Source organism: Eptatretus burgeri, chromosome 1 (assembly GCF_056783735.1).
Source record: "Eptatretus burgeri isolate ZD-2024b chromosome 1, Ebu_testis_v1, whole genome shotgun sequence".
Taxonomy (NCBI): domain Eukaryota; kingdom Metazoa; phylum Chordata; class Myxini; order Myxiniformes; family Myxinidae; genus Eptatretus; species Eptatretus burgeri.
The window spans coordinates 20,099,199-20,112,465 of NC_140961.1; the positions used below are offsets into that span (position 1 = coordinate 20,099,199).

The following is a 13,267-nucleotide window of genomic DNA, read 5'->3' on the forward strand; positions in this document are numbered from 1 at the left end:
CTGGAAGCCATGAGCACACAACATATAGGTCCTATAAATCAGTTATGTCGGTAAGTACGTGTTGCCAGTTAGGGTCCCGTCCCTGGTCTAATGGGTAAATAAATGTTCCTGCGCTGTGGAGTTATTTTGATAGTTAGGGTTTTTCGTTTATTTTTCCACCAACATCAACGCCGACCACACCGCATCACCCTGACCTTCACTTCACTTCCTTCACCTCGATCTGGCTGACGTCATGGTGGGCGGAGTTCAAGGAGGAGCCGCGCGGCGGCCCTCGACCAATCAGCGTGCAACAAGTGAGGTGACTGTCGCCCAGCCAATCAGATCCCGCGACAGGAGGAAAGGGCTCCACGTGACGTCACCACACCCCCGGGCCAATCAAAGAGCTTGCCGCCCATTTTGGCCAATGAGAGCGATTTTGCACGCCAAAACCAGCCAGTGAGAGAGGGAGGGTCGCGAGGAGGCACCCCCCCCCTCTGAAGAGGGGGGTATAATTATAGGCGCAGTCTGCGCGTCCATGGTTGTTCTGGTTCTGGCGAGAAGTGCACACACGAGTTTCTGAGAGTTCTGGCAAGAAGTGAACATCTGTGCGCAGGGCGATTGAGTTCTGGAAGCGTCTGCTCACAGAGTGGTCGGTGCCAGAAAGGGTCTTCTCCTGCCAGCTTTTGCCCTGCCGACTTCGTTCGCCCGGAGCCCGGCCATGAGGGCGTCTGGATCTTGCTGGGGGTCCAGTCCTGCCCCGATGACCTGGTCCTTGAAGACCGTACGAGGCGGACAGGTCCAAGACAGGCCTCAATAAAGACCATTTGGTCCGATTCTTTGGGTGTGTGCGTATGTGTGTTCGTGGCGCCAGTCAGATAAGTAGTGAATTGTATAAGTGCTGTGCTGTACATACGCGCCTTTAATTATTTATCCTTGTTCCAATTGTTTACTTATCCTCCTCCTTTCGGGTTTCTTTTAACCCTGTCTTTTTCATTACAGCAATTAACTTTCGAATGTATAATCTTGCTAAAGCAACAACTGATTTTCATGGTTGAGGATAGAATGTAGAACTCTTCTTACACACGGCACCGGATCTCTGAATGGCTCCAATGGCAATTTGGATTAAAGGTCACTCAGCCTTGATATTGCCTGGATCGTACAAAATGATATTTCATAATTGTGTTGGATGTGTTTATAATAATTTTTTTTCGAATTTGTCGTATCCTCGCTTTTTCATGGTCCCAAGGTGTGACAGGCCTCAACACCAAGGAAGGCAACGTTGATGTCTTCCAGATGTGGTCTCGGTTACACATTTGATCAATCAGACTTCTTGATTGTATAAAACGACACCCATTTCCACCAGTCTGGTCTCCACTGAAATAGACATGTGGCGCATGGATTTGGTCAAAGTGTAGTTAATGTCGCACAGCCTTTTCTTGATTTGATGTTGTCTGTCCTCTTTTACTATTCCTGTGACCGTTGAGTGAAGCAACTAATTCGCTCACTCACTCACAACACTATTCCACTCACTCGCATCACTCACATCACCCTTGGAAGTCTGGATGCATGTGAGTTACTTTTGACAGATCCAATTGTTGAGACTATTTGCTATCTTTTTTATTTATTTATTTATCTTTAATATATTACTTTTATAATCGCAATGATTATATAATCTTTAGTTCCACATGACTTCCTGCTCAAAAATACAAACACTTTGATGACCTGTTTGTAGAGAAACAATTGCACAAAACAGTTGATCTGGCTGCTGCGCATTTTGAATACGAGTGGAACTTTCTTACTCGAGTTCTGTAGTTTTTCTTGCATATTATAGCATTCTCTTTTACCCTGTCTTCGTTTTTATTATCCTTCCCTCCCCCCCCCCACCCAACATCTGATTTTTTTTCTCCCCCTTATTTGATTCCTCTTATTTATATCCTTTTCCCCTCATCCCTTCACTTCATCCCCTATTATCTGATTTCCCCCTGTGAGCCTCACCTCCTTCCTCATATCATCTGATTCCTCCTATTGTCCTTGCATCTCCTCCTCCATCCTCTTCCTTCGATTACCCTCACTCCCATTTTCTAAATCATTGATTCTTTCTGTCCTTTACTGACCCCCAATGTTGATCCTTGTGTCCCAGGCACTGGTCCGTCTCCCTGCACACATCTCTCAGTGCCCAGATGTCCTACGTTTCTTTGAGACTCGTCAGGAAGACCTGGATGCCCACAAAGGGTAGGTGATCATGGTGGGTAGTCGTTTACTAAGCAGAGATGAAGGTATGCAGTACAAGGTTTCTTTAGAAACTGGAGTTTGAGATGGACACCCCACAACCTCCCCCCCCCCCAAATCCCCATCTTTTCTACCCTCGAGATTCCAAATATGTTCTCTAATATTTTGTTGCATGAACCCAGTCTTTAGGACCCGGACCATGTGGGTCTCAGCACTGAACGCTCTGTCTCTCTGGCTGTCTCTTTCTGTCTGTCTGTCTGTCTCTTTCTGTCTGTCTGTCTGTCTCTTTCTGTCTGTCTCTTTCAGTCTCTCTCTGTCTGTCTCTTTCAGTCTCTCTCTGTCTGTCTCTTTCAGTCTCTCTCTGTCTGTCTCTTTCAGTCTCTCTCTGTCTGTCTCTTTCAGTCTCTCTCTGTCTGTCTCTTTCAGTCTCTCTCTGTCTGTCTCTTTCAGTCTCTCTCTGTCTGTCTCTTTCAGTCTCTCTCTGTCTGTCTCTTTCAGTCTCTCTCTGTCTGTCTCTTTCAGTCTCTCTCTGTCTCTCTCTGTCTGTCTCTTTCAGTCTCTCTCTGTCTGTCTCTTTCAGTCTCTCTCTGTCTGTCTCTTTCAGTCTCTCTCTGTCTGTCTCTTTCAGTCTCTCTCTGTCTGTCTCTTTCAGTCTCTCTCTGTCTGTCTCTTTCAGTCTCTCTCTGTCTGTCTCTTTCAGTCTCTCTCTGTCTCTTTCAGTCTCTCTCTGTCTCTTTCTGTCTCTTTCTCTGTCTCTTTCTGTCTCTTTCTCTCTCTCTGTCTCTGTCTCTTTCTCTGTCTCTTTCTGTCTCTTTCTCTCTCTCTGTCTCTGTCTCTTTCTCTCTCTCTGTCTCTTTCTCTCTCTCTGTCTCTTTCTCTCTCTCTGTCTCTTTCTGTCTCTCTGTCTCTTTCTGTCTCTCTGTCTCTTTCTGTCTCTCTGTCTCTTTCTGTCTCTCTGTCTCTTTCTGTCTCTCTGTCTCTTTCTGTCTCTCTGTCTCTTTCTGTCTCTTTCTCTCTCTCTGTCTCTTTCTCTCTCTCTGTCTCTTTCTCTCTCTCTGTCTCTTTCTCTCTTTCTCTCTGTCTCTTTCTCTTTTTCTCTCTCTCTGTCTCTCTCTCTCTCTCTCTCTCTCTCTCTCTCTCTCTCTCTCTCTCTCTCTCTCTCTCTCTCTCTCTCTCTCTCTCTCTCTCTCTGTCTCTGTCTCTGTCTCTGTCTCTGTCTCTGTCTCTGTCTCTGTCTCTGTCTCTCTCTCCACTGCCCCACCATCCTTCATGTTCCCGTTAGCGAAGCGACCGGTTTTATTTGTGAGTGTTACAATATGTAATTGTCAACTCGGAAATTGCATACATTTAATCGAGGGCAAAGATGTTGCTCCACAAACATTTCAATGGAAGGGGAAAGGTACAAAATACTTCAACCTTTGGTTTGTTCAACATAAATATTGATGTTATTGCAATAATTACAAACAGCTTTCCCTTTTGGCATCCCAAAACAAACAGTTTGATTGATCAATCCTCAGTTTGAACTCGCTGGGGGTTTTGACAGCTGCTTAGAATTTAGTTTTCAGCACTTATTGAAATAGCTTCTCATTTTTGCCTGTCTTTTACTTTTTGTATTCTTTTATATCTGCTCTAGTTCATTCCCTCTTCTGCTTCCATTTTGTTTTCCTTTCCTTCTCCTCTGGCAGTCATCCTTGCTTATAAATGCTATCGCGTAGGTTGGTGTACCAACGGTGATGTGCAAGAAACTGAGGGGAATGCTTTTAGGAATTAACGTTTTATAAAACTATAATCTAAATGCTCACAGCAATGGAGTCTCCTTGGCTTTCCTTGATTGGCACAAATCAATTTGAAGGTTTTACAATCATCCCATCATTGATATGCCACAAACTGTTTTTATGGCAAATCATATAGTCAACTAAATAATGCAAATTCAATTGCACATCATCTACATCTACATCTACATCTACTACTACTATTACTACTTCAGTGTAGTCCTGTATAATGAATCCCGACTTCTTGTGGGCTGATTTGGGCAGAAATTAACTCGCCTACTCTTCGAGAAAGGCACCGTGGGATCTTTAACATCCACCAACTAATGCTAGCAGACGGGACAGCCGGCCAAACATCTATCCGAAGGGCAGCACACTTTGTGCCTTGCTTGTGAAGCACCATTTAGACAGTTTATAATTCAGACAGGAATCGAAATACTTTACCTCTGCACCATCCTGTCAGACAAGACGAGCTGATATATACATGGTGGTATTAGCCTCACGATTGATGGAGTAAAGATGACATGAATCGGAACCAAAAACACGAGGCGTGTGAAGGTGTTTGTGCACTTTTGAAAACGTGTTTGTTCGAAAAAATTCTCATTTTTCGATCTTATCTCACTTTCCTCATTTTCTTTAAATGTTGCAAACAGGTGTCTTTTTCAAAACTTTACTGTTTTGGGGGAAAACGCCTGCTAATGTGTGATTATAGGACATATCTTAGGGTTGTATAGATTTTGTAGTTTACAATAGCTTGCAGACTTCGAACATCTTAACTTCCTGAACTCTCACCAAACTGAGTTCCACCTCTTGGAATTTTACCTTTAAAATTTTTTTTTAATGCAATATCGAGGTGTATATATATATATATATATATATATATATATATATATATATATATATATATATATATATATATATATATATATATATATATATATATATAATATGAGCAAACACACAGAATATAAAACAAGAGGAGCAGGAGACGAGAGGGGCAGGAGAGGGAAGCACAAAACAGTGGGGAACAGAGACATTTGGAGATCTGTGGAAGGGAGAGGTATGTGGTGTGTAACACGGGGTATACAAGATGGACATTACAGGGACTTTCAGTAAGGAAAGCAGGGAATTTGAAGGAGGTGAGTTTGGGGTGCATAAAGAGGGGTAGAAAAGATCGAGAATTTGGATGGGGGAAGATGAGAGATGGTGGTGAACAGCGGTTTTGAATACCTGAAGGGACGAGTGGGATTGAACAGTGTTGGATGTTGTTCCAAAGGTGGGGAAAAAAGAGGAATGAAAGAGTGAAGGTGAGCAGTGTTTCTTGATTTTGGTAGTTTTACCAGAAGGGGGATGCTGCAGACCTTGAGCGCTGTGCGGAAATTGTGGGGGTGACTGATCACAGAGCAGTGGGGGGGGGGGGGCAAGGCCATAGAGGAGACGGTAGAAGACAGAAAGACCACCGAACTGCCTGTGGTGAGAGTGAGACCCAAAGACTCGGCCTCATCGCGGGAGATAACAATGATCCTAAATGCCTTGGTTTCCTCAGCGTGAAGCCGAGAAAGGTGTTAGGAGGAATATTTATGGAGTTTTCTAGGAATGTCCTTTGACGGCAGGAAACTGGAAATTCTGCGTAATGTTCAATAATTCTCCATGTAAAACCATGACCTTTTTACTCCTGTTAACCCTCACCCCCAAGCCCACCTTCCAAATTTCCAGTTTTTCTTTCTGAGAGTTTGCTTCTCTATCCATCTTGTCCACCCCGTTCCTCCTGTGCAACCCTTTATTCCTCCCCACATCCATTATTTGTCCAAGTCTTCCTCTATTTTACGTCTGGTGTTGGCTTAGTGGTTAGTGTTGCTGGCTTGAGATCCTCGAGTCCTGAGTTTGAGCCCCGTTGGTCACTGAATTGACACCAGGGGGTTCACCGAGCCTGTCATCCTTCCGAGGTCGACAAAATGAGTACCAGTGTACTGGTCCCGGTGTATGCCCCAGATAGAATAGGTGTACCATATCCGTGTGTGTCGTAAGAGGCGACCAGGGTTGGCGTCAGGAAGGGCACCCAGCCATAAAAAAAATAATTTCCTCAAGAAGGGAACCATGATTGCATGGAGCCCGCAAAAAGCTAACCCCTACTCAGCAGGGGAAAAAGGCTGTAAAAAAGCTGTTTTTCTTTTTTCTTCCTCCTATTTTGTTCACCACCATATCAAATTATTCCCCATGTTGGTGTGTCTCCTCTTCCCCCTCCCCCTTCCTTTGACTGTTCTATTACATCTTGATCCCTTCTGTTCTTGCTCCTCCATTAGCCCTGACTTTGTATACCAACAAAGGAGCTTGGATTCTAAATCCATGATATTACCACCTTGATTCTGATTTGAACCCACAACACGAGACCACCACTGTCATGCATGCGTGCGTGCGTGCTCATAAACTTGAGCTTTGGAAAGAAGCCACTACTCTACATAGAACAATCTCTGTTGAAGACCACTCTATGAGTGAACCATCTGGCCCGAATCTTTGTCCAACGTGATTCCTTGGTTGGGTTGGTGTCTTCTGTTTCATTGATAGATCCAAACTACACCTGATTCCTTTCTAATTAAAAGATAAGCTATTTTGTGTGCATACATCATTTTGGTGACATGTGTAATACATGTCATCCTTTCTTTATATGATCTAAAAAAAAAAAAAATTGGGGGCGGGGGATGACATCATTTCCTCGAGTTTCATCTGCAGTTTGATCTGCTGCCGCATTTACCAACGCTTCCAAGACCAATCTTCAGCGTCATTTAAATATCTTCCAGAGCAAAGTAATAAATACGCTCCAAAGGATGAGCCTGTATATTTTACTGCATCATTCTGTGTGATTGAATGGAACACCATCTTGAGGATAAAGTACACATAACGTCGTATCAACAGAGAGAGCTGTTTAATGGAAGTTTTTGAGAAAGTCGTATCAGTAGCAGCTGTTATCATCCAGCCCTTCAAAATGGGAAGTGTACAAAGTTCATGGACTTGGTGCAAAAACTTGATGGCTTATATTTTGCACTTGTTTTGACCTTGACACCTGAACTCTTCACATGGCAATTGTTGACCTGAAACCTGTCGTCTTAGTGTGTGGGAGCACGCTGTCTTTGTTAATGCTCATTGGTGGAAAATAAATATGTGGATCTCCCCCGTGTAAGCCAAAAATAGGAATAGGAAAGTGACAATGCAATAATATACACCGAGTAGTGGTTTGAAAGGGGAATGGGGGCCATAACAGAGAGGAGGAAGAGAAATGTTACAACAGCTGTTTGGTTAGGCCACCAATGAACTGATAGAATGTCGTTATCAAAGGTTCCTTCCCTCTTTGGACTAGACCACGAGATCTACTTGGCTGTTGTTACATCTTGCAGTTTGAGTTCGAGCATCGTGAGCCGCTTTGGCTCTACAACCCGCACGTGCTAAATGCTGCTGAGCAGGCTCTTGTGCCGAGTATCCCCAGATGGTCAGTTTGTTCTTATGAACAAAATTTGTATTCAATAATCATGGGGCTTGTTTCCAACTCCTTTGGTTTTAATTCATTTTTTTTTTAATGATCTACCCATATGTTTGTAGGAAAAGTAATATGCTTTGGGTCTTTGACTCTCCTGGCAAGAACACCATTGGCCTTTGCTCTCTTCCCCCTTTCTCTTTGTTTTGTCCTCCAATGTGAGATCTATATTTTGTTGTTCCTCCAATCTGGAGCAATTGTTTTCAGCAGGGTGGTCATGATTGCTTTACTGAACATTTGATTCTTATGTTGAAAACGTATTATCAAGCTTGGATACGCTCGTCCATTTCGATGGATTATTTTGGTTTCCTCCATGCCTTCAGTGTGGAATTATTTTGCCTCTGTATCCCATGCAGAACATCATCCTTCATAGCCTTTGTCAAAAACCTATTGCATGCAATGGATGAAATGAATAGGATGTTGATTTGGACATTTCAAAAATTTATCATTTTTGTCCCAGGAAAGTGCTGACCTCGATGCCTTTATCAAATGAAACAAAAGTAGAAAATGGAATATGTACTTTGAGCGCAAGTCATCGGTGATGGAGGAAGTGGTAAAACGGAATGGTCAATTGGGTTCGAAATTATTTTGAAGCACTCCGATATTGTTGACTTAATGAGTGGATTAACGAATGCGTAGAAGGATGAATTAAAACATGAATCGTAACAATAGATGAGCACATTACCCAGAGGGTGGTTGCATCAACTCCCCTCCCCCACCCCCCCCCCCGGACATTGACACACGCATGCACACACTTCTGACAACTCACCAAAAAAGCTTCAGCCTACCCTTCCCAACTTTGTCCCACCTTTGCTCTCCCCCCCACCCCCACCCCAACCCCAAGTCCTCACCCTTCTCCTCCAAACTCTAAACCATCAATCCCCCTCACACACAAGCCTTCAACCCCCCTCCCCCCAACTTGCAAAGTTGTCCCATCTTAGTTTCATCATCCTCCCGGTCATAAAAGCCAACAGGCATTCCCACGTCCAAACAGCAGAATATGTAACACTTTCTGCTCCCCTATCATGCTATCACCAACTTCACAGAAACCTCTCACAATTTAAAGAGAAACCAGTCGGAAGTAATAGCAAACCTGCGTAACGTCCTCGGTAAAAGTGCTGCTTGAGAGAAAAGGTAATTTTAAAGGATTCCGAAATTGGCATCCCTAGTTTAGAAATTGTGGGTTAAATCAGGCGAACTGTCCAACCAGTGGGTGGACCTCGCATGCACAGCTCCTTTTATAGTACAGTATAGAAGATTATTTCCATGGAGAAATCTCCACAGAGCGGTGTGATGAACCACTATCTATCCAACATTGTCTTCATGCACCACTTGGAATTGCATCCACACCATTCTTTGCCATTTTTGTTTAAGATTTGATGGCCTAGTAGCATATATATTATGAGGGCAATGAAATACTACAATGTGAAAGGGCAATGAAACTGTATACCTTCGTTGATAGCAGACAATGAAGCCATTCTCGAATAGCGAGTTCGCATTGCTTGATCGGTTGTGGAAAATACTTCAGCAAAATAAAGATGACATGGACATCTAACTAGCGATTGTGAAAAATCAAACCAATGGACATTGTGGCCCTCATTTCTCTAACAATGCACCTGTCCATGTATGAATGAAGTGAGATAGAGGCTGTGATTGTAATAGGATAGCAGTGGTAGTGAGGGAGAGAAGTGATTCACTGTGATGGAATCGAGGCTTGGTTTATTGCAGCCAGTACTGGATCCAAGCATTAAGCACATCCAACAGAAGGAATTGCCTTCTACAATTTTGTGTGTCTGTGTCTGTCTCTGTCTGTGTCTCCTCCATAACCATGAAACTTCAAGACCCAAAACCTTGCATGCATCCTAAGGGAAACTCCATAGGAGTGCATGAATGAAAAATTGGATGTTTTGGGTTAATTTAAACACCCCTTTTGAAGATAATTAACGGCTTACCTCCATGAAAGGCTTATCCTTCATCAGCCCAACTTCACCTCGCAGGGGTCTGAGCCACCATTTTGATTTGGCCTATTCAAACATGCCTTGCTTTGGAAAGACTATCTACATGGACTAATTAAAGTTTATAATCAAAGTATTAGTTTGGATTTGAGAATCGGATCGCGTGGACTAAATAACTGTCAATGTGGAGTGAAATCTCTAAATTTTAAGAAATTACCGATTCCCAAGTGTTGGATTATTGATCCACTAACAGGGGACGTGAGCTGGGTTTGGACCGTTTGCCTGTGCCAGTTGGAGAGATTAGTGTTTCCTGAGAAGATTGAGTTAAGTGCCGTGTTTGTATCAATGGTTTTTAAGTAATTGCGTGGCTTTAATGGTACTAAAGATATGCCAGGTCAGACTAAACACCGCACGGAGGCGTCTGGAGCCCACCCTCTTTTTTTATTATTATTTATTTGTTTATTTATTTATTTACTTACTTTCTTATTTACTTATTTATTTTGAAGCAAATTATTTTAGTTATTAAATAAAGGCACAAACACTGTCCTGAGAGGAGAGCGTGATTTGGAGGAGATAAGTGGGAGGGGAAGGGAAGAAGGTGCCATAGAATATGGCTTTATTTTAATTGCAACTAAAATGTGCCTTTATTTAATAACAACTTTACTTAATAAAGTGCCTTGATTACTGCCTCAGAGAGTTCCAATTCCATCATGGTGGGTGCTCAGGGTGACAGTCGCTGTACAAATCTCATCCCTCAAGGGAAACCCGTGTTATAATCGCTAAAAATGGAACATGCTGTTTGAATGTACCCCATTTTGTTCAATCCTGTAATCATGCCAACAGACGGGGCTTCTAGTTTTACATCCATCCGAAGGGCGACAAACGTTAATGAAACTGTAGGATGTTAACCCCCCCCCCCCCCGACCTTCCCTCGCTTATTCAAGGCTTCTAAACAAACTGATGGACATGTAATTCACATATGATGTGAAGTAAATAAACATTAAAGGCGACAGAAATCGGCTTGGTGGAGTGAAATGCCTGTGTACGTAATTAGTCTGGCAGCCGCCAGGGAAATTCCTGAGATTTATATTTTTTGGACTTCTTTTTTTTTTCGAGGTGTTTTGTACACATTCACTTTAATATACACCCTGCAAAAATGCATTTGTGGGTGGAGGTGGGGGGGGTGGGTGGGAGGGGAAAGAGTTGGGTTGAGGAAAGGGTGGTGGTAGGAGGTTTGGGGGTGGGGTACAAAGAGGGAGGGGGAGGGAGAATGGTTGGGATGAGGAAGGGGTGGGGTGGGGTGGGGTGCGAGCCCTCATGGAAACTTTGAACTTTAATGAGGTAAAGCCAAGGTAATGTTAAATTATTTGATGCTTTTGTCTGTCGTTGAAGTCTTAACGCATTAATATACTTGAAGTTGTAAAAATGAAAACGTCTTCAGCAGAAACTCGGGTCATTTGGAGAAAATGGCTTGAGATCATATTTTGGGGAAATTGGGATGTCGAAGCCAATCCTCCTCGTAAAGAAAGGAACAGCGGTAAAAGCAGCTGGAGGTTAGTGGGAGTTGTGACAGAAAGAGATAGAGTTCCACAACCAGGACCACGTTTCGATTTGTATTCCGATCTGAGGTTTGTTGCACTGCAATCTAATTATGGAAATGCACAAAACAGCTGCAGAGTCTGAAGCTGGCAGTACCAAAGTGCAATGTTCACAATACCATTGGTACAGAAGGCAGCAGGCCAGAGTGAAAGCTTAGAGGCATGAGGCATTCAGATTGTGGCCTAATGGACAAGCAGCATTTGTCTGTGTTAGGGAATGGACATTCCACTCTTTCCACAATCATGCCTTGATGACGTGCAAAGGAACAAAACTAATAAAAGTCTTTTTCAATTCGGTTTAGTGCTAGCTAGGATTGTTACCCATTTTGACCCAAATCTTTGAAGCGTGCTAAGAAACGTTATTCCGAGCACATTTCCTGCTCCACAGCTTCAAAATGCCCAAATTTTCTGCCCTTCCTTTCTGCCATCACCCACACTCACAATCCACGCCTTCCTGTCCGCTCCTTTTGGTTCCCTTGGGATACCATCTCATCCGCTGTTTACATCCACACTTGGTCGTCCCATTTGGAGCTGTCCACCCGTACGGTATGTCTTACACACTCCCCATTTTTATGAGCCTAAAACAAGGTCGATTTGTTGGCGGGTGGGGAGGGGGGGAAGACAGTTTGGTGGACGATCTGCTGTCTTGATTTTGAACGTTGATGCTTGGACTACGAGGTTGATTCTTTAAATACGAGTTCCCTTACAAGGAACTTCAACACAGGAAGAAGCCAATTGACCCATCGAGCCTGTGCAATGGTTGCCAACCTATGATTGATTGTCCATGCTCTATCCTTGAATGCTGAGCGTCGAGCAAGTATCATTTTTATACACCCGATATATATATTTATATATATATATATATATATATATATATATATATATATATATATATATGTATGTATATGTATATATATATATATACTGTATATATGTATATATATATATATACTGTATATATGTATATATATATATATACTGTATATATGTATATATATATATATACTGTATATATGTATATATATATATATATACTGTATATATGTATATATATATATATACTATATATATATATATATATATATATATACTGTATATATATATATATATATACTGTATATATATATATATATATACTGTATATATGTATATATATATATATACTGTATATATGTATATATATATATATATACTGTATATATGTATATATATATATATATATATACTGTATATATGTATATATATATATATATACTGTATATATGTATATATATATACTGTATATATGTATATATATATATATATATACTGTATATATGTATATATATATATACTGTATATATGTGTATATATATATATACTGTATATATGTGTATATATATACTGTATATATGTGTATATATATACTGTATATATGTGTATATATATACTGTGTATATGTATATATATATCGGGGCGTATTATGTGATACCGGTCGTCCGTGTCTGTCTGTGTCTGTCTGTCTGTCCATCCGTCCGTTCCTGTCCGCACTCTAACTCCCAAAGTTTTTAACTTTCACGTTTCATATTTGGTACATAGGTACAGACTGTGTAGACGGTGTGTCGCGACATATGTTCGTCATCTAAAGTGGTTGCCATGGCAACCAGGATGCTGTTTTCCATCCGTTCCTGTCTGCACTCTAACTCCCACAGTTTCAACTTTCACATTTTATATTTGGTACATAAGTACAGACTGTTGAAACGCTGTCGCCACATACGTTCATCATCTAAAGTGGTTGCCATGGCAACCAGGATGCTGTTTTCTATCCGTTCCTGTCTGCACTCTAACTCCCAAAGTTTTCAACTTTCACGTTTCATATTTGGTACATAGGTACAGACTGGAGACGGTGTGTTGCTACATACGTTCATCATCTAAAGTGGTTGCCATGGCAACCAGGATGCTGTTTTCCATGTAGTCGCACAATTCTGTATATACCTTCTTGTTCGGGTGTATATTGTGCTCAGTTGTGCTCTTGTTAGTCTTTGTTACTTACCCGGTTGTCAAATCGCCGACCTCTTGGACTCGGAACGAACGCTCCAACCATTACATCACAGATTCTGATGCTTTGCATTGCATCACAGAGTCTGGTTCCACTATTGAACTCTGCATGGTGAGGGAGGATGATAATCGGATTCTCGCCATCACCTGATTACGACAGTGCAGCCATGC

General features: G+C 42.0%; 1 protein-coding gene across 15 annotated transcripts in view; it reads left to right on the plus strand.

The window, feature by feature from the left end:
• Positions 1-13,267, plus strand: part of LOC147033973 (SH3 and PX domain-containing protein 2A-like) — a 225,049-nt gene that overhangs the window by 88,380 nt on the left and 123,402 nt on the right. For all 15 annotated transcript variants that reach the window (XM_085873975.1, XM_085873958.1, XM_085873967.1 and 12 more), the window contains one exon: positions 2,120-2,211. In XM_085873975.1, the coding sequence (XP_085730101.1) occupies positions 2,120-2,211 (92 nt within the window). The remainder of the gene's footprint in view (positions 1-2,119; positions 2,212-13,267) is intronic.